Source organism: Sebastes fasciatus, chromosome 19, assembly GCF_043250625.1.
Source record: "Sebastes fasciatus isolate fSebFas1 chromosome 19, fSebFas1.pri, whole genome shotgun sequence".
Lineage (NCBI taxonomy): Eukaryota > Metazoa > Chordata > Actinopteri > Perciformes > Sebastidae > Sebastes > Sebastes fasciatus.
The window spans coordinates 7,914,692-7,942,408 of NC_133813.1; the positions used below are offsets into that span (position 1 = coordinate 7,914,692).

The window sequence follows — 27,717 nt, forward strand, 5'->3', positions numbered from 1 at the left end:
TACTTTGTGTCGTCTTCAAGTTGTACCACACACGCATACACTTAAATATGTCTACTGTGACACCATACATGGGATAAAACAAGCAATTGTCGGGCCATTATAAGGCTGTTATTGTGGTCCATTCTCCTGTGGAAGCTATATTTCCTTGCCAAACCAAAATAATATTTAGCCAGTATGAATGTCTACAGGGATAGACTTACAATATTGCAGTGTTAGGGATGATTCACAAGAAAACCTGCTAAAACATTATCAAAAATTATTAAGCAAAATCAGAAAAATAAATAAATATATAAATATAAATAAATATAAACAGAAAAATATATAATATAAATATAAATAAATTATCAAATAGCCTATTCATGACTTCTTATATTACTTTCTTATATTTGATTTTTTTATTATCATTTTTATTGCTCATAGAAGATATAGAAGATATTAGTTATTATTATTAGTATAATATATTATACTTATATGTGTGTGCATGACACACATTGAGTGCCAGCCCCCTCATTTGCATAATGAGGCAGCAATACATAAAGAAATGTAAAAAAGAAATGTGTAAAAAAAATTATGAAGAAAAGAATGCAGAAATAAATAAGATTGGAGAAATAAATAAGGGGTGAAATGCAAAGGGAAAATCATGCAGAAATAAATAAATACAAAAATACATAAATAAATACATGCATTTAAAAATAAATATAAAATAAATATATAAATAAATGAAAGGGGAAATTAAACTGAACAGTAAATATATAAATGTAGCCATCAATTAATTGATAAAATGTGACATAAATTGATATTTCTGTTTTAATTTGCTTCTTTATTTATTTATCTTTGTATTAATTACCTTATTTATTTATTCCCCCTTTTATTTATTCATCCATTTTATTTTTATTTTTTATTTTATTTATTAAGAATAAAATAAATGCAAAAAATAAAAATAAATAAATACAATTAATAAATACATTTTAAAATTAGTAAAATTAAATTCATGAATAAATAAAAGGGAAAATTAAACAGAAGAGTACATAAATAAATAAGGAATTAATTAATTTATGCATTGTTTTTATTTTTTATTTTATTTATTAAAAAATAAAATAAAATTACAATAAAATAAATACAAATAAATAAATATATAAAAATTAGTGAAAGATAAATACATAAATAAATAAAAGGGAAAATTAAACGGAAGAGTAAATAAATAAATAAGGGAATTAATTCATTTATGCATTGTTTTATTTAGTATTTTATTTATTAAAAATTAAATTAAAATAAAATAAATACAAATACAAATAAATAAATATAATAAAAATTTTAAAGAATAAATACATAAATAAATAAATAAAAGGGAAAATTAAACCAAAGAGTAAATAAATAAGGGAATTAATACAAAGATAAATAAATAGAGATGCAAATTAAAACAGAAATATCAATTTTATAACATCAATTAATTAATTAATTAATTAATTAACATTGACATATTTATTTATTTTTCGAGTCCTTTAATTATTCATTTATTTTTTATTTCGGCAGGTTCCTTCCATACCGGTCACAGTGTAACAGGAGCAATACAATTGTATTTTCTATACATTATTCAGATACATCCGGGTCCCCTGCAGGAATGCAGCAGGTAGGTAAATACCTGAGGAGGGCGGAGCGTTTATTCTCTTCCTCTGACAGAAACTCCCGACCTTTGAGACCAGCAGACAGACAGACAGACAGAGAGACAGATACTCAGTGAAATAAAGAGAACAATGGCTACAGACTTCACTCAGGACACGCTGTTACATTTCATCCAGAGCAGCGGAGGCCAGGTGAAAAACTCTGATCTGATTCTGCACTTCAGGAACTTCATCAGGGACCATGCGGACCGGAACCGAAACCGGGAGCTCTTCAAGAAGTTCGTCAACTCCGTGGCCACCGTGAGACAGATCGACGGCGTCTCTTATGTTGTTCTCAGGAAGAAATTCAAAGGACATGTCGGTGGAGGTGGTGGTGAATCATCCGAGCAGCCCACCGGGAGGAACGCCGAGCTCTCCCCGGAGAAAGGGAAGCATAGCCCGGCTTGGAGCGCAGAGAAGCCTCGGCAGAAACCACCACAGCTGAGGGAGGTGACAGCACCCGCCCCTGCAGGAGGAACAGCCGGGAAAACAATCCTACCTGCAGCTGGGATCATGCTGCTCAACAACAACAACATGGAAACTAATTTAAACCTAAAAAGGAAACAGGTAAGCAGCACACCTGAACTTCCTGTCAGACCAGCAGCAGCAGCTCAGGTGGTGAGTCAGACCCCCAGACTCTCTGAGCCTCCTGACCCAGATCAGAGCACTAAAGTGGGACAGCACAGGGTGGTGCATCCTGCAGTCAGACCCCATGGAGAAACCAGACAGCAGGTCCCAGTCCCAGAGGCCCGTCTGCAGCCTGCAGAGCTGCAGAGTCTTCATCAGGAGCCTTCTCTTCATCATCAGGCGCAGGGTGCTCCACGCCGCATCAGACCCCATGGAGAAACCAGTCAGCAGGTCCCAGTCCCAGAACCCCTCAGAGGGAGGGAGGCCCGTCTGCAGAATCTTCACCAGGAGCCTCCTCTTCATCAGAAGCCTCCTTTTCATCAGGAGCCTCATCTTCATCACGCCAGTCTTCAGGCGCAGGGTGCCCCACGCCACATCAGACCTCATGGAGAAATCAGTCAGCAGGTCCCAGTCCCAGAACCCCTTAGAGGGAGGGAGGTCCGTCTGCAGAGTCTTCATCAGGAGCCTCCTCTTCATCAGGAGCCTCCTCTTCATCACGCCAGTCTTCAGGCGCAGGGTGCCCCACGCCACATCAGACCCCATGGAGAAACCAGCCAGCAGGTCCCAGTCCCAGAACCCCTTAGAGGGAGGGAGGTCCATCTGCAGAGTCTTCATCAGGAGCCTCCTCTTCATCACGCCAGTCTTCAGGCGCAGGGTGCCCCACGCCACATCAGACCCCATGGAGAAACCAGCCAGCAGGTCCCAGTCCCAGAACCCCTCAGAGGGCGGGAGGCCCGTCTGCAGCCTGCAGAGCTGCAGAGTCTTCATCAGGAGCCTCCTCTTCATCATCGGGCGCAGGGTGCCCCACGCCACATCAGACACAGGCCGAGCTACAAATCTGCCGTCTCTTATGATGAATATGAGGAGGAAGAGGAGGAGGTCGTCCAGTTGAGGCGAGGTTCAGCAGGAGGAGCGTGGCCCCTGAGCACTCCGCTCGGAGACATGGGGAGGGCCATCTCCGCCTCCTCGCCGTGCATCATAGACCAGCCTGTCGTGTCCTCCGCCTCCTCGCTGTGCATCATAGACCAGCCTGTCGTGTCCTCCGCCTCCTCACTGTGCATCGTAGACCAGCCTGTTGTCTCTTCCGCCTCCTCGCTGTGCATCGTAGACCAGCCTGTCGTCTCTTCCGCCTCCTCGCTGTGCATCGCAGACCAGCCTGTTGTCTCTTCCGCCTCCTCGCCGTGCATCATAGACCAGCCTGTCGTGTCCTCCGCCTCCTCGTCCTCCTCTTCATCATCAGAAATTAAGCTCCCACAGATTTACGTCCTGGATGTTGAAGGGAAAACGCTGCCCCCTGGTGGTGGCCCAGGCTGGAGTCGCTCGGAGTCAGGGGCGGGGCAGAGAGGACAATGGGCGGGGCCGGGGATGGAACCCGGGACTGTCCCGCTGGGGGAGTCCACCAGACGCAGCCTGCCTTTAGAGGCGGAGCGCTACGTGCCGTCGTCCCCTAAGCAAGCTACAGAGGCGGCGCCTCACCGTCCATCCAATGTCCATGCAGACCGGCGATACTCGCAGCCTGCAGGTGTCCAGCTGGACCACAGGCAGGGGCCGAATCAAAGCCAAGGGGCGTCGCTGTCATCTAGCCTCAGCAGCAGCACCGTCTCCCCCTCATCCGAGGCAGGACTCTCCAGCAGCGACTGGCCGCCGTCAGGCTCCTCCAGAGGGTCGGGGGGGAACAGCAGATATGAAGAGCTCCAGGCCAGAGCAGGTACGGCAGCAGTCTGTTTGTTAAGATTAAAGGAGAAGTCTGGTGATATTCTATATTTTACTCAAGTCGTGTTTTCGTTACCTTAGAATGAGCCGTTTATAGCCGGGTTTCCACCAAAAACACAAAAAGTTTAGTCCCTGGAACTAAAAGGTTCCTTCAGCCCATTGTTGTTTGCATTTCCACCGCGGTCTAAAGACCCGTGACGATAAGGCAAATTCGTCCGCTGACGTATGAAAAGCTGTTTAACTTGTTGTTTTTGTGCACAGCAAGCCATAAAAAGGCGACAAACTATTTATGCGACACTGCAACAGTAAACATGGAGGAGATTCACGGATAGGGAGCGGTTCCCCTCTTTACGGAGTCCGCCATGTTGCACCACCGTGTTTCTACAGTAGCCCAGAACGGACAAACCAAACAAGGCCGAAGTCGATAACGTTACTCCCTCCCGACGTCACCGCTCTCTCTCTCTCTTGCTTCACTACTCACTTCCCACGTACACACACACTCTACGCACTCTACTCTTACAACAACTGGCTCTAGAGAGGGCTATTCGCGTTTTCGCGTCGGCCACCATAGTTGTCCTACTCGGTTGGCAAACAGGAGAAGTTGTAATCTGCAACCTCACCGCTAGACACCGCCAGATCCTACACACTGGGTCCGCAGCATTACCACGCCGGCGTACGCCTGTGGTGCGCAGAGTAGGCGGAGTCTGCACACCATTTAAAAAGCATCTCAGTCGGCAAAAAGCGGCGTGCACGCCTACTTCGACCACATGCTGATACCAACATAGCAGGGTATTCAGGTATATGAAATAGCGGAGCACAATACATTATGCTATTATAACTGAATGAGCAAATACCACATAGTAGAGAGCAGTCAATAGGTGATTGCTGGTATCATGTTTGCCTCTGTGGCTTCATTATCTTGTCAACAATTATGACACAATAAACCTTGATTGCTCCTCTGACAGATCCATGCTTTGTTTAAAGTGACGCCTCCTCCCGCCGCCAAATGTTTCACTTCTTGTATGAAAAGAAGCTCAACTACTGTTCCTTTATAAACACATCAATGAGCCACACAGTTGTACTGGAGGGACATGTTCCTTCATAACCATGAACTCACACACTGTAGTTTATTTTGACTTAATCCCACATACACCGTCCTGCTGCCCCAAATACTTAATAGAGCACCACATGTGGATTAATCCACCGCTAAAAATACCAAACAAATGCACTTTATCCTGCTGTTTGTGTAACGTTTCATAGAATTTACAGCCCCCAGCTGTTGTGTCGACAACGCAGCAACCATACAAGAACTTTTTCTAAATAGAACACAGCCTAAATTTGCCTTTTTTTTCTCTTTAAATCGAGAATAATCTGATCAAAGAATAAGTAAACAAGATTATGAATCTGACCAGACAGCCAATGCCAACTTTTGGTATTATTTACTTTATTGATACCTGAAAATGGAAAAGCTTTTGAGAGCCGAAAACAGACATTAGTATAAAAAAGCTGCGGACTGTCCCTTTAACTCTGCTGTGTCATCAGGTCACCCGAGGAGCGGGTCTCAAATCCAGGAAGTACTCGGGCGAGCCCAAGGGAAAAAGTTAGAGTCTGTGATGCATCAAGCCAACAGTAAAACAACAATGCCTTGGCATCACTCTACAGGCAGTCTCCATGACGACCAGGAGCCCTCAGATCGTTTGTCACCACTCCATCACTCCAATGACCATCTCCACGTCGACCAGAGCTCTAAAGCCCGCGCGATGCCGTGGCACCTCTCCACAGGTCAGAGCTACAGTTTGTAGGACTTTTAATGATCTTTTCTATAGTGAGAGGTCTGTAAGTCCATCAGCTGACAACATCTGACAGGTCACATGACTGTTTTAAACATACTGAGCCCTTTCCTCCACCCCGCAGGTGATATCTACGACGACAGAGAGGAGACAGAGTCGAGCGACGGCTCCACCTCTTCGCCGCCGCTGCGGACGCGTCCACCGGTCGCCAGGCGGCTCAGCAGCCAGTTGAGGAACAGGATGTGCCGCAGCCTGGGAGCCGACCTCGACCAGATCCTCCAGGAGGAGGAGACGGCCGGAGGAGGAAGTGAGGCGGCCCGTCTGAACCGCCTCCACATGATCTCCTCGTCACTCAGCCTACGCTACAACCTGTCGTCGTCCTCGCTGTCGTCCTGCTCCACGCCGCCCCGCTGCCGCAGCTCCACCGACCTGAACGAGGGGGTGGAAGGTAGGAGGAGCTCTCCTACCAACGCCTCCTCACCTGCTCATCATGAGGGCTCCAGTAGGCAGGTGAGGCTTATAGACAGTTTCTTTTTAAATGTCCCATTCAAACGTGCTCTACACTCATTGTATGGTAGTTTAGCTGGTAGGGGAGAACAGGGTCAAAACTAACATTTACCACTCAGCATCGGTTTGAGGTTGGAAAACACGTCATTGATTAAGTTGATGTTTGCCCTTGTCAGCAGTCATTGGTTCCTCTGGAGCCCCGGGAGCACGCCTGGCTGGTGAAGGGAGCGGCGGGTGCCTGGCCCGACATCTACACCCTCTTCAGAGAGGACTCGTCTCTGCTCAACAGACAAGACTTCATCTCCGGCTTCACTGTGCTGCACTGGATTGCGAAACACGGCGACCACAGAGTCCTCAACACCTTATGGTGCGCAGCTAGCAGTTAGCTTTGACAGGTTTACTCTCTGTAAAACAGGTCTGGTTCACCTAGCATTGTGAAACTGAAGAGTAAAGAGCTTTGTGGGCTGTAGTTAGTGATATCTGAACTGCTTACATGGATTGTTGATATGTTTCTGATAGTTCTCTGATGTTTTCTGCATACATGTCAGCCTTAAAGACATAGTTTGAATTTGGCGGTATTACAGCCCCTCTAGCTATGGAGGACGGAACCTGCCAACATCAACAATATATGAATAAATAAATGACTCGATAAATAAATAGCATTAAATATAGCAAAATTAATTGAATAAATGTAGCCGTTAATTAATTGATAAAAATGTGTCATAAATGTATATTTCTGTTTTAATTTGCTTCTTTATTTATCTTTATATTAATTCCCTTATTTATTTATTTACTCTTCTTTAATTTCCCCTTTTATATATTTATGTATTTCTTTTTATAAATTTATTTATTTCTGTTTATTTATTTTTGCATTTAAAAAAATACAAATGAATACATAAATAAATAAAAAGGGGAAATTAAAGAAGAGTAAATAAATATCAGGGAATTAAAACAAAGATAACTAAATAAAGAAGCAAATTAAAACAGAAATATCAATTTATGTTGCATTTTATCAATTATTGGCTACATTTATTTTTATTATAATTTTTGCAACATTTAATGACATATTTATTCATTTATCGAGTCATTTATTTATTTTTTGATTTTGGCAGGTTAAGTCTTTCATACTAGCAGCCTGAGGATGATAAGGTCTGTTGCTTGGTCCATTCAGAATCTCTCACTGTTTCCGTGTTATTATTGCGTTAACTTTGACAGCCCTAATAAATATACTTTATGCGACATGGCACTGATCTGCTCTATCTGCTTGGGTTTCAGGTATGGAGTCCAAAAGGCTGGTTTGACCCTCGACGTAAATGCCAAGTCAACATGCGGCCACACGCCTCTCCATATTGCCGCCATGCACGGCAACAAGAACATAATGCGGTTGCTGGTTAGCAAGTTTGACGCAGACGTGAAGCTGAGGGACACGGCGGGAAAGAAGCCCTGGCAGTACCTGAGTCGCACCTGGCCGCCGGATGTCTTCGAGCTGCTGGGAGCTCCAGCGCGGCTTACTGGGAAAGGGGAGGAAGGAGTCGGGAGAGAAGACCCCAACTTAGAACAGCGCCAGCCGCACCGCCGGCGTCGGCGGCATCACCTCTCTTTCGCTTCCTCGGGAGACAGGCCGCTGACCATGACGGGCACGACGAGGGTCAAAAGGTCGTCGTCGATCGCAGCGTTCCTCAAACACAAATCGATGCTTCCGTTTTTAGGACATCACTCTGACTCCTCCTTTTAAAAACTCAACTGATGGATTGAGTGGGATTTTAATTCTGAAACCTGATTGGTTTACTGACCGGTTTGCTGGCCGGCCGGTTTCATAAACGCAAACAAGGTTTACACCTGAGTTGGGCCTTCCCAAAGCACGGCTAAGATCAAAACGTGGCTAATGTATGCCATTCAGTGGCTGGTGGTGTAGCTAGCATCAATGGTCAAATCAGTGGCCTATTGGCTGTTTAACCCTGTAGTTGTCTACTGTAATATCCCAACATATAAATAAATAAATAAATATATATGATAATACGTTATCTCACCTGAAGTGTTTTATCCAGCAACTCCTGGTCTTTTTATCAGACGGGAAGAGAAAGAACGAGCGAGACCCGTTGCTGGTGTGAGTACATCCCAGTACGAAACACATCGCAGCTTTAGAGAGAGAGAGAGACATCACTTATGCGACTTTTGAGTGTGTTGTCTTTCTAATTACGTATTTTCACAGTCTTATCTATCAGTTTGTCATAAAACTGTTGAAGTATAACATATCACTTGTGTGTGAAATTTGAAGGAACTAATACCCCACAGTCATGAGTTTAAAAGAAACCAAGTTCCTCACAGTTGACTTTTTGACAGGCCACATTTCCACCACAGGAACTTTCCCCAAGAACCTTTTGAGGAACTCATTGCGTTTCCACCGCAGGGACCAGTGTCTAAAATGGATCTGAGGCATGTGATAGTTTGAGGCAAGAGGCTATTTGCAAGCACTTGGAGATTAGCAGAGCGGATCAGATTTCAGCGTGATTGTCTGTTGTTGTGGTGAGAGGACAAAGCAGCAGAAGGTGGAAATTTATGAGCCGCGGGGCAACGTGAGCTCCAGTTTCAGTCGGAAGCTTTGATTCACTCGCTGGAGACACTTTCAGTACTCCAAAACCGAGATGATTCTGCGGCTTTTTAACACCCACCCATGTAATATGTACTTTTTCTTCCTCATACTGCTTCCAAACTTTACATCAGTTTTAAAATAGATTTTCTTCCTTCCATGCGACCGTTCGTTTCAGTTCGTCTCTGAAAATGAACTTGCAGTGAAATTCAATTTAGGGAGGTAGAGGACAAAACATCATGACCACCTTTACGATGAAATCAAATCACGCTGCAGTAGGCACTACTTTTGTAAAAGTTCACTTTTTGCTGACACTGAATTAGGTGTTTTATTTTGGTGGGGTCGTAATTCTGGTTTGTTACAACTTGGGTCTTATTTTGGTATTTTTTGTCCATCATGTCTGTCAGTGATAACATTGTACTCACTAGCTGAGATCTGGGAATGCGGTGACATCACTGAAAAGAAGTCTGACGGGTCGTAAAACATGAGCAGTGAGATGATCAGACAGGTTTTAAACAAGCCCCCTGGTTAGTCAAACATTTACAAAATGATAATCCGTGTAAAAGCCAAGAAGTAAGTTTGAGTTACTGCGACCAAGAAACAGACTAGCATATAACACTGTGTAAAAACAAACAAGATATATGTTAATTGAACTTAATTATTGAGCTTTAGATGCGCTGGTAGGTGGATTTTGAATTGTCAATGGGCTATAGTAGGCGATATGAGAGTCGTGTCAATCTTCTCATCTAATAACATTTCCCAAAATGTCAAACTATTATTAGAACTGATAGAAATGATGGACAAGCTACAAAAATAAGCGGTAAGTTGTGGTAGTTGGTAATTGATCCTTTAATTTTTGAGCCCATAGCTTGTGATGGTGTTGGATTGGCATTCATACAGGATTTATAGTTAGAGAAAAATATGTAAAAAAACAAAACACTAGTATTGTCCCTTAACATTCACCACCAGGATAAACCTGATGTGTTTTGCTTTGTAAATTATTGCAATCCGAAGTTTACTGTAATTTGATGTTCTACAGTATGTACAGTATTTTTCACACCACTGTTTATACCCTGAGTAAATAAATATCGTATAGTATAATAAATATGTTTCACAGTTGGAGGTGTTGTGTTTGACATCTTTAAACGCTGTGGGCAGTTTTTATGGATATAAATAACTTGGCACGAGAGGGTTTTCCACTTAGATACGTTCTCATCACATTATTTTACAGTTTTAGTTGATTTCTATGGAGACATGAAAAAGACAAAAGTTCAGAAAAGTTAAAAATATAAAATGTCAATAAATAATACTATCAATTAAAACGAAAGTTTATTTCCCTTTAACCTCCAATCAGTTGGTAAAATAAATTAAAAACTTTATTTATTTCACTCTTTTATTTATCTTTCACTAGTTCATTGTATTTTTTCAACTTCTTAGTTTTCCCGTTTTTTTTTTTTTTTTGTCTTTTCTATCAACTGAAAAAAACCAAACTAATATTCTCTGGTTTCTGCTTCTCAAATGTGAGGATTTTCTGCTTTTCTCCATTTTTATGTCATAGTAAACTCAATATTTAGACTGAGAAAACAGTTTGCAGATTGATCAATAATGGAAATAATAGTTTCAACCCTAGTTACACCAGGATACGGAAGGCTGATGGAGACTTTGAGATGTGATTGAAAGTTCATGAAAAAGCTTAAGATTGTTTTGTCAAACTAATGCTCAAGCTATTTAAAAGTTGTTGCACTGAATATCTGACGTTGAGAATAAACAGGAATTGTCATATTGATAGTTGACTGACACACTTTCTTCTTCCTAGGAGACACTGAAAAGCAGGAAACAAGATGTTTTCTCTGGATCGCCAACTGCAAATGTGTTCCAGGATTTGCTCCACTGAAGTACAGTATCAACTAAGGTGCATTCAGACCTTTATTATTTTAGATTACGCTGTGCTAACATGGTTCTTATTCTAAAATAAAATGGTATTCATTCTAACTCCCCCAAGTGAACTGACACAGAAACCTGGGGAATGGGTAGGGCTGGTATTCAGTCATAGAAGTAGTGGTTGGTTTGTGGACTGTGTGCATTGTAAGGATGTACCAACACAGGTGAACACCACCTTAGTGACATATGGGTTGTGTTCAGTGGCTCCTCCCAGCTGTATCTTGTTAACAGTGGTTTTGAAACCGGTAACAACATGTTCAATCTGTGAGGAGAAACACAACAGGCTCAAGGACATGTTTGCTCATGACTGTGTTTGTGCTCTTGTACGTGTAACTGTGAGAACCTGTTTTGGATTATGAGATTGAGGACATTTCGTCCCTTCATAACATTGTTTACATTTTTAGTTTAAGGGTTAAGACTTGGTTTTAGGGTTAGAATCAGATTTAGGTTATGGATTATCTGATTGAAGTCTCACACAAGTATAGAAATACAAATATGTGTGTGTGTTTGGGTTGTTGTTTGAACACGCTCATAAGGCCCAGAGGCCTCAGGCCTGTACTACGAAGCAGGATTTGGGGTTAGTGAGGTAACTTCAGGTTTAACTCTGGGTTTTCCGTCCTACAACAGTCGTTCAATTCTTAGCAGGGTAGATCGCCATGGTGACTTCTGCAGAACACCTAACCTGCTCTGGAGAAGGTTATGTTTCAGATAATAGATCAACTCATATGAAAGCATTGCCTACTGACCAATCAGTGCTCGGTGTACAGATCGTATGACAATAATACAAATGACGATGAAGTTTAAATCATAATCCAGGCAAAGAGCAACACAGTTTAAACTGACAAATGCAGAAAGGACAGCTGGCTGTATGCTGTGGGTGCTTTGAATTATGATTTCATATTTCTTTTTTTACTTGCTCTCAAGTACGTTTTGAAGAAAAAAAAAAGTCATAGTATAGTATGTCGACAAATATTGTGGAAAAAAGTCATATTATAGCATGTTGAAAAATGTCATGAAAAAAAGTCATAGTATGTCGACAAATATTGTGGAAAAAAGTCATATTATAGCATGTTGAAAAGTTTCATGAAAAAAATCAGTCGATAAATTTCATGAAAAAAATCAGTCGATAAATTTCATGAAAAAAATCATAGTCGAAGAATTTCATGAAAAAAAGCCATAGTATAATATGTCGAAAAAGAGTCATGAAAAAAAATTCATATTATAGTATGTCGAAAAATTTCATGAAATAGTCATAGTATAGTATGTTGAAAAATGTCATGAAAAAAAAGTCAGTCGATAAATTTCATGAAAAAAAGTCATAGTTGATAAATTTCATGAAAAAGTCAGTATAGTATGTTGAAAAATTTCACGTAAAAAAATCATAGTATAGTATGTTGAAATATCTCATGAAAAAAAGTCATAGTATAGTAGGCCGAAAAATTACATTTTTATCATACTATACTTTGACTTTTTTGACTGACTGTAACTACATGTCTTGTGAAATAGCTCAGTGTGGTAAGTTCTAGTAAAGTATTTCGAAAAAACCCCATAAAAAAGTTGTATTTAGAATTCTGTATTTCTGCTGAATAAAACTCATCACTGAAATGTTTTTGTGTGATAAAATGAAGACCAACAACGTATTTAGTTATCTCTTCATTTATTGGTGCCGCGGTGCATTCAGGGACCTGGAGCAGCCACCAGCAGCTCCCACAGCAGGATCAACAGAGCTTTTTGCAGGAATAAAAATATATTAAACAGAACTTCAAGAGATGAAAACAGAGCATGTTGTTTTAGCGGGGTTTTTTTTTTTGAACATCAAAGTGTCACTTTTTCCTTCTGAAGCTTTAAACACCAACTCCAAAACCACATTTCTGTATCTTAGCTTAATATTAAATGCTTTAAATACCTCAAGGTTGTTTTATTACATCTGAATATATAAACTAGAACTTCAATTCTCTCTGGCCTGGAAGTTTCCGTTAGAAAGTTCTCATGACCAAGACTCTTTTAAGGTTTTAGATCAGCGCATGTGCGTTACTAGGAAATAATCGACATCTCTTGGTGTCGGGTTTTTAGTTTGTGGGTGAATAAAACAACGTGAGAAACGTTCATTCAGTCAAGCCGTCACAACAAGCTGAGAGGGGAGGGGAAAAACAAAGGATTCATAGGAGGGATATTTATATTAGCATCTTATTAACAATCAAATTGCACTTCACTAAAAAAAACGTTTTTTCTATCAGGGTGAGTAACACAGAGATTCGTCTAGACATTTAATTTAGACTATGAAAGAGAAGGAAACATGCAGAGTGAGGAGGGACAGGGAAGAAGATAGGATAAATACATAAATATATGAAATGAGAGAAGAGTTTAAGTTACAACGAATATAAGTTGACAAACAATGACGATGTTTCTTCCAGACAGAGAGAGAGAGAGAGAGAGAGAGAGAGAGAGAGAGACACGGGGATTGAGAAGTCTTTTTTTTTTTAAGGTAACTTTTCTATTTATAATTTTTTTTTAAACCTTTTGTAATATTGTATTTGTGTTCAACAAATATAATTAATAAGATAGTAGCAGCAGCACGTTTTTTTGTTTTTTGAATTTTTTTTTGGGCTCCGTTTTCCTGTTGCAGGGGATGATGGGAACTGATCTGAGGACCGCTGAACAGCTCGGGGTCACACTGGGGTCGTTTGCACTGAAACCAAAACCATCTTCACCGCTGAAATCATCTGAGTCGCTGCTTTATTTAGATGAGAAGATCGAGATTTTCTTCTTTTACTGTACGTTTCATCAAAAGCAGCCATGTAAAGGACTCTGATGGGCAACATCTCCCCCAGGAGCTGCCTTTACATTGCTTTGTTTATGCAAATGGGAACACTGAATAAAATCGTTGTTGCCTATTGCTGAGGGAGTTGCCCATCACTGATTGAGGAGTATTCATTTGAAAGTGAGAGATGATGTCGGTGTGAAGGTGGTTTTGGTAAACAGGTTGCTGTTTGGTCTCTAGGAGGCACTGACTGGCTGCAGAGGCGGGCAGGGGGAAGAGCTGCCTTCCTGTCGGGACAACAGGACACTGCAGACACCCAGACCTCCTCCTCCTCCACCTGTAGTTATGGCCCCCATTGAAGGTGTAGGTGCTGCCCCCTCCTGGACAGCAGCGGTGGTTGTGCCATCTTCGTTGTAGAGGCGTTTGATGGCATCGTAGAAGTCGTCCACCTCCATCTCCTCCACCTGAATGCACAGAGAGACTTCAATTGTTACTCAGATTTAGGGCTGCAACTAATGCTCTAATAAATCTTATAGTCTGTGACTAAAAACTCTGTGACCTAAGACACATCGTCATAGGCATAATTTATTTTCATTAGCAGTCACTCTCCCGATTATTTTCATGACTAATTAGTTAATCTTCTGAGAAATATACCTGTCATGACAAAGAAAACCATCAAACATGTACATTTGAGAAGTTTCAACCAGTGACGTTTAGTCCTTTTTGATTAGAAAAACAAAAGAATTAAAGGTGCTAAATGCGAGATTGGGAGGATTTCTCTTATCTATGCACAGCTCTCAACATGGCGACAGCTGAGCCGGCCACTCGTAGCTAACGGTGCTAACAGCGCTAACAATTCTGAAGTCAGAGAGAGAGAGAGACAGTGTTACCTTGCGCTTGGAGGATGACTTGCAGCGCAGTGTGACCTTCTGCAGGTGGTTAGGATGGCGAAGGTGTTTGGGTGGAGAGAGCAGAACTGGGACGCTGCTGTTGGTGGAGGAGGAGATGGAGCTCCAGGGCTGCCGGCTCCCCTCCTCCCCATCAGCAGGTGCCTGTAGCTGGGCAGGAGCGGCGGTGACAAAGGCATGGTCCCTGGAAGACTCGCTGGTGGAGGTGATGATCCCTGGAGAGAGAAAAAAGATACAGAAATATTTAAATACATTTCTGAGCTGGAAGCAGAAAGTTCTCAAGTAAAAGTCAGTATTTAAATAACAAACAAACATACATATATCGATGCAGCTAATGTTGCCTGAAGCTGCTAGCCTGCAGCAGAGATGAAAACCAGTCACAGAAGTCTGGTAAACACTTCTTTCTAACTCCACACCCCAGGATTGTTTTCATTTTCAAACTTTTCCAACTGACACAGACTCAAGTGACATCACTCGAGGCCATTTATCAGACTTCACACAGCTCCCTCTGGAGCCAAAAAAGGACGTATACAACTTTTTTTTCACATATGCAGACTCCACAAAACCTGTTCCCCTTTAAACATACCCAGTGTGCAGCGGGGGAGTGTGGGGTCCTGGGCCGGAGGCTGCAGGGTGGGTTGGCTCTGAAGGGGTTGGTAGATGTAGACAGTGTTTGGAGGCAGGGAAGCTCTCAATGTGGACAGACTACGAGCCACCAGCTCTCGACTCCGAATCAACTCAGAGCTGTCGATCTGAGACAGAGAAGAGGAGGAAAGAAGGACGTGTTTTGGTCACGTGATCCACGCTGAGCATTTAGAGCTTATGATTGGCCACAAGTTGAAGCTATACAATGAAAGAGAGTTAGTGTGGTACCTGTGCCTTTCTCAGCAGGTCAATGGTAAGAGCCAGCCAGTCAGGGCAACAGGTCTCCAGCTCCAGGGTGATGAGGGCCAAGGCCAGCATGGATCCTCTGAGCTACAGGAACACACAAGGGACAAACTTGTTCAGTGTTCAAGCAGGAGACCAAGTCCAGGTGTACGAGAACCTGAACCTAAAGAGGGAAGAGAGACTTCCCTCTGTGTTGTATTTGAAAAAAGTTTAACTTCACCAGTGTTGCATACGTACAGGAGGAGGAGCAGAGATACCTCTGGTGTAAAGTAAAGTGAGTGTTTGTGTGTGTGCGAACCTGTGTGAGCGTGTGGTCGGCCAGACAATGGTAGAGTCGCCGTGTGAGCAGGGTGAGGTGCTGAGACCGGTTCAGTCCCAACATGGAGTCCAAAAACCCGGAACGGCACGACAATACCATCGCATGGAACTATAAAGTAATACATGTTTTATTACATTTTCATACAACTTCAACACAGAGTAGCAATAAAGTCACACAACAAAAATCTAAGGAGAACTAAGAGGTGAAGCAAAGAAAAAACATTCTCCAGCAGGATCAGTAACATCTTTTAGCCACCAGGTGTCACTAACTGACTGAAACACAAACGGTGATCAGTAATTCACTAATGACAGACCTCAGGATGTGGGAACTGTTAAACAAATAAGCCTTCTAACTTTGAAAGGCCTTAAAGGTCCGATCATGTCAGACAGAGTGGTGGTGTATGTGGGTGTGACAGACGTACGATGTGAAGGAAGTCCAGTGCTGTGGCGGTGTGCAGATCCCAGTTCAGTTTGTCCAGGATGATCCTCTCCATCCTCAGGATCTCTGACGGTGAACAGCCACAGCTGCTGGAGGCGACCAGCTCTTTCAGAGAGGGCACGCGCTGAGCCACGCACACACACACACACACTGTTAGCTCATTGTATTCAAACACTTGTATAAAGAGCCATTAACTTCGCATAGTCTTTTGTTGCACCTCAGTGCTATGCTTGTGTATTACGTGTTGTGTTGGTTGTGCTCACCTCATCCTCCTCACAGGTCTTAGCAGCCAGGAAGAAGCAGGCGATGGCGATGCAGCGCAGGTACTTTGGACGGGCCTGAAGACAAACAATCCCATCAATCAGTAAATCAATCACATGTTTACATCAGTGTGCTGAAGTCAACCTGACATGAGCTGACGTATGCTGAAGTATGTTGGAAGACATGGTGTTGTTATGATGAATTATTATTAGGGCTGTCAGAGTAAACGCGATAATAATTTCCACTAATTTCTTTAACGCATTAACGCAACTTTGGATTTGTAGTTGTAGCTTAAAGCTAGAGTAAAGATACGGGTATCATATGAAACTAGAAAAACCTATGGAATCCATAGGTACCAACCATGTCATGCTAGATTGTCGCGAAGGAGGTTAAATAACACTCCAAACTTGTGCTAAATTTAGGCGAGGAAAAACTGGCATTCACACGGGTCAAGTATGCAAAGATTACTCAATTTAAGTAAAAAAGGAAATATATTTAGTTATTCCATCTTAAAGCAATAGTAGTATTGTTTGTGTTTTCAAAGCAGCACCAATCAATATCATGTCAACAACACTGGCTATTAATAATGCCTACAACGCAACTATTCAAAATCAGCATTTTTGTACTAGCCTGAGGGCAGAACGCATGAGGCAGCAGTCTGCTCTCTACTTCCACAGCAGCAGAGCAGAATCTATTGATCAGATAGTTGAGCCCACAAAGAGGAAATCAGATATGAAACTCAAATGCTCATGACGCACACGCACATATACAGAGTTTCTTAACGAGTCCAGCTTCTGATAATCCTGGAACATTTTATTCCTCAGTTAAAAACAGTAACTTCCTGTCTTTGGTGTCAGGACATTCAGAACCCAATGTTCCTGGGTTTTACACAGATTGTCAGCTGCAATAAAGCCTTAAACAGAAACAAAGCTATCAACAGCCTGCCACTGATCCACAGACAGTATTTGACCAAACCCCCTCTCAACAAACTAAGGTGTATATTGCTTTGCTCCTGTACTGGTACTGCTTTGAAAATGGCCATGCCAGTTTTTCCTCGCCAAAATTTAGCCCAAGTTTGGAGCGTTATTTAACCTCATCGTGACAAGCTAGTCTGACTTGGTTGGTACCAATGGATTTCTTAGGTTTTGTAGTTTCATATGATGCCAGTATCTTCACTCTAGCTTTAAAACTGAGCTTGCTACAACTAAAAATGAAAACAAATTTGCGTTAAGGTGTTATTATCACGTTAACTTTGACAGCCCTAGTACCTGTACCTTAGAGGAATATGCAGGTTTTTCTAAAATTGACCAGTGATCACCAATGTCCTTTTGGCAGTGGTAGAAGAATTAGTGGCGACAGTAATAGTAATAGTAGTATAAACTGTAAAATGTTTAAATTCGGGAGATAAAAACCAAGATGGAGATAATATTTTCTACGGTTTCATTAACAATCAATAAAAGCAGCTCCACTTGGTAGTTCTGTTAACACTCACAGCAACATCAGTACTGTTGGTATTTATTTACCTTGATGGAAGCGAGGAAGCGGTCCAGGATGCTAACAGCTAACACCAGGGTCTCTGGGTACAGTTGCAGCTTGCTGTGGAGCTCCGTCAACCAGCGCACGGCCTCATCCCGCTGGGCAGGGGAGACGTCTGTATCCTACAACAAACAGCAAACAGCGAGGTTAACAACAGAGGCCTCCATAAGGTGAGGCCTAGGGAGGTTTCTACTGACCACTGATATTGAAATATGTCATCATACTTATTCTTCCTCTTCCTTACTTGTAAAAATGAGTCAGAAGCCTTTGATAGATTTGTTATGTTATGCATCATCATAGTGACACACTCTTGTTTTCACTGGAACAACACTGGAGCAGATTACCCCACAATGCCTACTTTATTCATTACTCTGAATTTTACTTGCATGTATGAAAGATGAAATTAAAGATTAGAGATAATCATCAGTGACGCATTTGATAAATCCCAATCCATCTTTGGTGATGTTTGATGATCTTAACATATTAAGTTGGTTTTCCTGTTAACATGAATTCATATTCTATTACAAGAAAACTGTTTTGACACAGAGTAATTATTTGTTATGTCGAGGACACAGAATGAGACAGAATGTTTTCTCAGGATAAAGACAAAAGGCTTTTTTTCATCTTGAACTATTTCTTCTCTAGCCTAGGTCAAGTCCGTTAAGGCACAAGTTCAATGAATTTGCTGATTTTTTTCGATTATTAACATAAAAATATCATGTTTTGTTGGACCAAAAAAAACAAAGATATTAAGTGGACTATTATATATGAGAAAAGAAAAGTAGTAAATACTCTCAGTTGAGAAGCTGGAATCAGAGAATGTTTTTATCCACTATTTTTGCTTGGAAAATGACTGGAAAAGTAAATCAATTATCAAAATAGTTGCAGATTATTTTACTGTTGACTGATTGCTTCAGCTCTAATCTATCTACTTTAAGACTACAATATGATCAATATGCAGAATACGGGAAAAATGACCACATATATGTGCCTATAAGATGTAACCCATTACAAGTGAATGATATAAACAAAAACAATATGTAAATTTGTATATATATATATATATATATATATACTGTATATGCACCGATCAGCCATAACATTAAGACCACTGACAGGTGGTCTTAATGTTATGGCTGATCGGTGCATCGCTGTTTGTTGCGTATGGGGCTGCGTAGCCTGAGACCGGTCAGGGTGCCCATGCTGACCTTATGTTATGGCTGATCGGTATATATATATATATATATATATATATATATATATATATATACACAGCATATACATATAGCTTTTCTTCTCTCTTTAAGACAGCAGTGCTATTTCAGGGCAACACTTGGCCTGGTTTCCACTACAGGGCCAAACAGGGTTAGACAGTACTTGCTTATCCAACTGAATCACCTAGTTTGGGATATTTAGTAAGGATTTAGGGAGGCCTTCGTGACTGACATACTTTCCACTGAAAGGACAAACAGTGTCTTCTTAAACCAACTCGACAACCAGCCGAAACCTGACCCAATAACATTCCAGCAATTCCATTTGTTAACCATCTGACATACGGTATCAACAGTGTTTTATGATATGTACAACCTTTTAGTTTGCATACTCAACATGTTGAGCTGGGGTTCAAACTGAAGCAGGGACCACTGATGTTGGTCTGAAGGAGTCAACATGTGTTATCTGACCTGGGTTTAACAGGTCAAAGACACAACCAGCTTTGTTATGAAAGGTTGAACACATGTTTCTGCAACAGATATTGACGTACAATACAGGTAATTTTTAATTATTGTAGTAAATAAATAACCCTATAGTAGATACTGCAACAACTTCTCAGTTATAAACTGTGGTCTCCTCAGTTGATCCTTCACAAATACAAAGACAGTAGCTAAAGCCTACAGATTACAGGTCTTGTAGGTCTCTATTAACTGTTACAATCATTACAAAGCGTTTTTAGAAACGTATATCTCCTTCCAACCTCTTCGGGTAACAAGTATCATTATAACACAATGTTTAACCATGACTAGCTACAAATCCACAAAACCAGCTTGAAAATGAAGAAAATGTGAAACAATTGCGGAGTCTATGGAGCACAGCTGTAGAGTTGTTGGACCTTGGTCAGAGCTGGCCGATGCTACGCTATGATTGGTCAGTCTGTGTTTAAGGGGCGGGACTTAATGAAGGGTCAATTCCAGAGATATTAGAAACGATTGTACAGTGGTATTTGTGGCATGAACCCTTTGATAAGGAGAGCAAATAAAGAAACATTATATGAGGGTTACACCACTCTGTCTGCACTAGAGCTGGATGATGTAACCAAAATCAATATTATGATAATTTTACACATGTGCCTCAGTAATAATAATAATAATAATAATAATAATAATAATAAATCAAAATATAAAATAAAAGGTTGGAAAACATTTTAACTACCATCAGGGCTCCCTGACTAAACATTATATAATCTGTTGAAAATTAGGGGTGTAAGTGTTGATTACAGGATCACAATATATTGCAATATATTGAATTGTAACCTCTGTATCATGATATGTATTACCAGATTTTTGCCAATGCACAGCCCTAAAATCTTTGTTATGCCAAACTATTCAATTGTTGAAACAGTGTTGTGATTATTTTGAGGGACAGCTTCAAAAGCACCGGAAGAAATTTGACTAAAAACCACCTCAATATTCAAATTAATTCTTAATGTTTGTATTACTGATTTGTCTCAGAGGTGAAATCAGTGGTTCAGTGAGTGGAATGTGTGGCACTTTCTGTACTAGCAGTAGGGATCAAAGGTCAGAAGGCAACCGATCCTGTTAGCCATCTAATCTGCAACTTGACACTGTTCAACCTCTCAGCTCTTAGCTGTCCAAACTTAAAACAACTGGCTCGCTTCCAGCCTGTTTCCACTGCTGGACAAAGAAGACAAAATCTGTAAAAGTGGCACCCATCTATTTTCTACTGCTTCCCCAGCAGCAGCAGCAGCAGCAGCAGCAGCAGCAGCAGCAGCAGCAGCAGCAGCAGCAGCAGCAGCAGCAGCAGCAGCAGCAGCAGCAGCTACGCAAAGTAGTCCAGACATTTTTCATAAGCCACTTCTTTCAGCTCTTTTTAGGGGAACCTGAGGCACTGACAGGCCAGAGGGGACATGTAGTCCTTCTTAGTGCGTTGTACAAGGTCAAGGTCACTGGAGCATACCCAACATTTCCCCTTTTTAAAAATTATACCACCACTCATGTCTGCCAGTCCATTCCCCAAACTTCACACAACAATGAAGAGGTGTGTCAACCAAGTTTGTCCAAGAACATCCAAATCCCTCCTGCTTATATTCACACAGCATTTAATATTTGGGGACATTGTTTTCGGAATGAAAAAAAAAACGTTTATTGAAAAGCATGTTTACTTCTCAAAAGATAAAAAAAATCAAAGAAGGTATTGTTGGTGTAGGTGCTGAAACTCAGCTATTGGCCCTGGCCTCCTTCACTGCTGGTGTTAGCAGGCAGTTTGGTCGCTGCCCACGAAAGGCATCAACAACCTTCTGGCCACAAATGGGGGCAGCTGCCTCCACAATGGAGGCTTTGGACATGGCCAAATCGGATTCCATGCTCTCAACCTCTTGTGGAGATCTTGTGGCCTCAGCCAGATTTCCCTTGTTTACCCTCAGAACATGTTTGGGTATACCAGGCTTGTCAGGGAGCCTCCCACACACTACGTAATCCAACTCACTCATCATATGACAGCTCTTCCTCTCTCTTTCAGAGAGTGAGTGTCAGCCACAGATCTGATAATACATAGTGGTGGGGGTGGTTTGTTAGAACAGTCCATAACCAGTAAACAAGTCCAGTAACAAACTCAAGTTCATATCAGGCAGACAACACTTTTTTTCGTCATATCTGTCAAAAAGTGGTTATCAGAAAACATCTAGCAGGCCTTTCAAAAGGCGAACAAGCATCCTCTGGAGTCCTACAGTACAAAACAAGTCTTCTCTACAGGTGACTACGTACCATCTGGTCAGGTATTATTTGCCCAGCAACACTGCTGTTGTTTATATGCCTCCGAGGGACTGCCTCTTTGACCTCTTACACCAGTTTACAAGCCTGCTAAAGGCACTGATAAGTGTCATAAGTGTGTCTGTGCCGTCATTTACTGCCTTTTACTGGCCTCTTTCACTGTCAAAACAAAACTACAAGTAGGCAGGCCCAAGGCTGTGTTCCAAATCACATAGTAACGTACAGCGCACTATCTACTCAATCAGTATGTACCGCATACCTAACGAATGAGTATGCCATTACCAGCAGACTGTTATCACTGAAGTAAACAGAAGCAATACGTCTTCTCTGCATCACATGACTATTGATCATGACGTCTGAGTTACCGTTGATTGAAAATTGATGATCACAAAAGGAAAACAACATTACCTCTTCTACTCGATGTAACATTTTCCAGTATTATCTTAAGGCAAATGAATATTATAACATACGCATTTGTACGAGATCTGTTGCTGGCTGGTGCCAGAACCGTCTGCCTCGCAGTCCACCAATGCACAGTCTGCTGAGACGCAATGCATTTTGGAGAGGTTGAGTTTGTCCAGTAAACTCAGATCGCATACATACATTCTTGTTAATGTAGTATACATCTGGGCATTTCTCATGTACACAAAATCCACATAGTATGCAGTTGGAACGCACTACATACTCAATTTGACGTCATTCTTAGTATGACTAATATGTGATATTGAACAGAACCTTGGTCTTTGTTTAAGTTATTCCTTTATTGTATCTCCAGGATATGTTGAATTAGATTAGAATTGAGTATGTGAGGAGATGTTCTTTTCCCAGCGATTAGTCCTCTGCTAATTTAATTGACGGTCAAGCTAAGGAGATATTTTTTTCTTTTGTCATTATGTTACATATTCAGGCCCAGTGAACTGATTCACTTTTTTGTTATTTTCCAATGGAAAGTGCTTGGATGTTCAGCTACCATGACTGCACTCTTGGATCCAAATCCAGACAACAACAGGAGGTTGATTGTGTTGAGTTGGCCAGATTAAACTGGCAGAGAGACATGAACGTGCTGCAGTGACTCAGCAGGATTAACAGTCAAGAGATTACCCCTCGGCTAATTCCATGTAATTTGAATTTGAATTTAGCCATACAGTTAGATCAGCTGTGAATATGGAAACAACGTGCAGGTAGCTGCGATAGTGTCACATACGGAAACAGAATAGAGGAAGGGAAAAAATAGAAAGCACGTAGTGGACACACACACACACACACACACAGATGTCCAGAGTGAGGAAAGTAAAGAAAGCTAATTAAAAGCACAAACCACCATCATCAACATTTAACCCGTATTTCTTAGTCATACACCAGTCGTGTGATGATGACATACTTTCACATCTTCAGCAAAACTTAAGTTTCATTTCTGGATATTCTATGTGTGGTACTGTTTTTCCATTTGTGTAACTGGTTAGGTTTCTCATGTAGAGATTAGTGATTAGTGATAGCCCACTGTCAATCCCATTAGCTGGGTTAGCATGATCAGCTTGATTAGATGAGGCTACAATCACTACTTCATGACGCTGGCAGAACAGCAACACGTCTGACAGGAAATGTTCCAGGAAAATACTGCAGTACTAATGCAAGGTAGATGCAACATAATGGAGGCCAACTTCCTTGTAGTGTGAATGCAAGATTGTGGGAAAAAAATATATTTCTTTGGAATGCTACAATCAGGCTATCAATCAACAAAAATTATGCCAAAAAATATTTGTTGACAACCTTTTTTCCACAACAGAAATGGGACAGACATGGTTCAGACGTTTAACAGGAGACATTGAAAGAGTTGCTGATCCAGATAATTGACCTATTTCTTTTACTCCAACCGATAGAACAGTGAAAGGCAATTATTCATGACCTATTAAGAGCATTTACTGGCCAATTATGTAATTATTATAATCAATGAGTATTATTCATGTAAGACATGTGCAGGATGTGGTGTTGTTATGGTCACGGTCACTTACCGTTTTTTTTTTAAAGAGGAAATGATAATTAAAAGGAAAAATATAAAGCAGAAATGGTCAAAAAGAAGTAATTTCACAGGTATGTGATATCCTGTGATGGCGTCAGTAAACTGGGCGAGACCAGCTGAGGGTGTGATGAAAAAAAAACATTGTGACATCATTTGAGGATGTGTCTTGAGATGTGGAAACTGGGTGAGACCAGCTGAGTCTGGTGATGGGTATGATGACACAAAACGTCAGTGGAGTCTTTGTTCAGTGACTCACTGTGTTTCTGATACATTGCTGCTTCGTGGTAACATGTTGCCACCAGAGCTGGGACTAGACTACTTACTGCAAAGATATCTCCATTTTAAGAAGCTATTTCATGTATTTAGTCTTTATTCTGTCTGTATTCTAAACCAGAAATGGTTTGACCTGAGTAAATTTAACTTTATGTTATTTTATAATTATTGTTTATGAAGCTGTTGTAAGCCCATAGTAATACATACAACAAGAAGTCAGTTATGGAGTGTTAGTTAAGCTTATGAGACTGCAGCTTGAGACAAACCATATAGACCCAGCTATTCAAATATAGAATCATTGGCCCAAGCAGTAGCTCCTATAAATCATCTATTGTCAGTGTTAAGACACATTTCATCAGTGAATCAGTTACCAGAGATGAATCCTCACCTGTGAGGGCTTCTTTGGCACGTAGACCTTCCACATCTTGGCTTCCCTAGAGGCGGCCTTTTCCAGAAGAAAAGACAGCCTCTGGCGTCCCCAGGGTTCGAAGAACTTCATTCTTTCCCCTGGTTGAGCCTACCTCCCCACTGGATACAGCTACCTGCACAGTGACACAGCACGTCAGAACATCACATACTCCAATTCACCGAGCTTGATTTGCCTAATAAAACACTGGGGATTGAGAACAGATAGAGGTGTGAATGACAGTAGTGTAGGATGTTGATATATATATTAGGGATGGAACGGTTCGGTTCACTAGTCACGGTTCGGGTCGTGTATGAATTGTTCGGTTCATTTGAAATAAGTTATAAGGTCGATTGTGTATTTTTTTCATGTAGTTATGTGCATTTGCACTAATTACTGTAGAAGACCTATTCTTTCAATTAAGATTTGACAATGAAGAAGTGTTTATGTTCCTTATGTAAGCCATACTTTTGTTAAGGCAAACATTTGTTAACTTATTTTTGCCAAATAAATGAAGAAGCATGTAGAAATCAGAACATGACCTCCTTGCTGTAACATAAATGCACCGAACCGAACCGTTCCACCCCAAATATATATATATATATATATATACATACACTAGGATATAAAATGAAATGTGATAAACTAGGATATGGGAAACATCCCCCATCCCAAGAGCAAATCATGAAAAATAAATGGAATTTTGTGACAAATCCATTTTAGCAGCTTTGCTGTGCGGTTAATAATGAATGGAACAAACACAGCATGAAAAGCTGACTGAGGACACTCTCAGCTTGTGGTCCTGTTTGTTCATTCAGGGCATTGAAGATGCTGAAGGTTGGATCCGTCCAGTATCAGATCTCATTTGGCTCAAGCACACCCTAAACAACCCGTATAGTAAGGTTACCCACAAGAGGTGCTGGTGTTAACATACAGTTTAAGGTCTAATATAGCATAATATGGGACCTTTAAGTTACATTACAGCCACCTGACTAACCTAATCAAACTGTGTATACAGCAACCTTTGTAACTGTTAATCAAATCAGTCACCGTCTAAAGAGTGACAGGGTGAAATTAGTGTACTTTATCTGGTTTGGGAAACTACCTTGAACCTCATCCGGGAGGTCCCGCTTCTCTGGAAAACACCGGGGCCTCCTGAAGCAGGTGCATTACCTTCCATTATCACCATGGATACGACTACTCCCTGGAACGGAGCTAAGCAACTAGCCAACCCTAGCAACTAGATAGCTACTAGCAATTAGCTAACCCTAGCAACTAGATAGCTACTAGCAATTAGCTAACCCTAGCAACTAGCTAACCCTAGCAACTAGCTTACCCTAGCAACTAGCTAACCCTAGCAACTAGCTTACCCTAGCAATTAGCTAACCCTAGCAACTAGCTAACCCTAGCAACTAGCTTACCCTAGCAATTAGCTAACCCTAGAAACTAGCTAACCCTAGCAACTAGCTAACCCTAGAAACTAGCTAACCCTAGCAACTAGCTTACCCTAGCAACTAGCTAACCCTAGCAACTAGCTTACCCTAGCAACTAGCTAACCCTAGCAACTAGCTAACCCTAGCAACTAGCTTACCCTAGCAACTAGCTAACCCTAGAAACTAGCTAACCCTAGCAACTAGCTTACCCTAGCAACTAGCTAACCCTAGCAACTAGATAGCTACTAGCAACTAGCTAACCCTAGCAACTAGCTTACCCTAGCAACTAGCTAACCCTAGCAACTAGCTTACCCTAGCAACTAGCTAACCCTAGCAACTAGCTAACCCTAGAAACTAGCTTACCCTAGCAACTAGCTAACCCTAGCAACTAGCTAACCCTAGAAACTAGCTTACCCTAGCAACTAGCTAACCCTAGCAACTAGATAGCTACTAGCAATTAGCTAACCCTAGCAACTAGCTAACCCTAGCAACTAGCTAACCCTAGCTAGTTGCTAGGGTTAGCTAGTTGCTAGGGTAAGCTAGTTGCTAGGGTTAGCTAGTTGCTAGGGTAAGCTAGTTGCTAGGGTTAGCTTCGCGTTCAAATTCATACGTTACTAACAGATAACTCTACGTGTTGATGGGTCAGTACTATCGGATGGTGTCATGTAAAAGGTGTTGTTGGAGCGCGTTTACTGCGCTAACTATACTAAACATGGGCCATTTCAATGTCTGCCTCAGACCCAGTAAGTAGCCGGAGCCCAGCAGCCTCCTTCAGACCCAGTAAGTAGCCGGAGCCCAGCAGCCTCTCACCTCCCCTGCAGAGCGGAGAACAGCACAGTTGGATTTCATCCGGTCCACTCAGTCCCAGGATTAATATTAGGGGTGAAATCGGGGACCCTTCTTCGGTTTATTCGTCCATCTTGGCGTCCATGGTGCTTCGTGATGGGGAGAAAAGGGGTTGTTGTTGTTAAAAAAATATATAAAAATAAAAGAACGGAATAGACTGATGCGTCTACTTCCGAGGAGGAGGGGACTGGAGGGGGGAAGAGAGACTACAGCCAGACTCCGCCCACCTCCAGGCTGAGCTGGACGACAAAACAATCCTACCCTCTGTGGAATATTCCCATTATAATAACACATATTTCTATACACATAGATAGATAGATAGATAGATAGATAGATAGATAGATAGATAGATAGATAGTAACTTTATTAATCCCGAGGGAAATTCAAGTTTCCAGCATCACAGTTCCATAATGCAAAAACATGTTAGTAAAAAGGCAGTAAAAAAGTTAGTAGTGCAAAGTACAAAGAACAAAAAAATATACCAGATATAAAAGTACAGTCAATGGAACTCAATTGTGAGTTTATAGTGAGCCTTCTGTACTTCAAGATATCTTTGGTGGCATAACTTTTAAACTCCAAAAAAGTTTATTATGATTTCTTTTTTATATTTTTTTATCTGTTCAAAATGTACCTTAAAGGTCCCATATCATGCTCATTTTCAGGATCATACTTGTATTTTGTGTTTCTACTAGAACATGTTTATATGCTGTAATGTTAAAAAAAACTTTATTTTCCAGCCTGAATATGCCTGTATTTACCCTCTGTCTTAAACGCTCCGTTTTAGCGCATTTCGAC

General features: G+C 41.3%; 2 protein-coding genes across 4 annotated transcripts; one reads left to right on the top strand and one right to left on the bottom strand.

The window, feature by feature from the left end:
• Positions 1-1,626: 1,626 nt before the first annotated feature.
• sowahb (sosondowah ankyrin repeat domain family member B) lies at positions 1,627-8,317 on the top strand. 3 transcript variants are annotated; one of them, XM_074617611.1, is made up of 6 exons: positions 1,627-3,323; positions 3,444-3,996; positions 5,544-5,783; positions 5,916-6,301; positions 6,475-6,665; positions 7,574-8,317. In XM_074617611.1, exons 1-6 carry the CDS (start codon positions 1,755-1,757, stop codon positions 8,031-8,033), a joined length of 3,399 nt encoding a protein of 1,132 aa, XP_074473712.1. In that variant the 5' UTR covers positions 1,627-1,754; the 3' UTR covers positions 8,034-8,317. The 3 variants fall into 3 exon arrangements, with proteins under 3 accessions (XP_074473712.1, XP_074473711.1, XP_074473710.1); XM_074617610.1 differs by having other exon boundaries at positions 1,627-3,996; positions 6,478-6,665; XM_074617609.1 differs by having other exon boundaries at positions 1,628-3,996.
• Positions 8,318-12,469: 4,152 nt separating this feature from the next.
• On the bottom strand, positions 12,470-27,127 carry ccni (cyclin I). The gene is made up of 10 exons (XM_074618784.1): positions 26,887-27,127; positions 24,626-24,779; positions 17,928-18,062; positions 16,407-16,481; positions 16,127-16,267; positions 15,685-15,813; positions 15,372-15,473; positions 15,085-15,250; positions 14,481-14,713; positions 12,470-14,054 (listed from the first exon to the last, which is right to left on the bottom strand). Exons 2-10 carry the CDS (start codon positions 24,734-24,736, stop codon positions 13,827-13,829), a joined length of 1,320 nt encoding a protein of 439 aa, XP_074474885.1. The 5' UTR covers positions 24,737-24,779; positions 26,887-27,127; the 3' UTR covers positions 12,470-13,826.
• Positions 27,128-27,717: the final 590 nt, after the last annotated feature.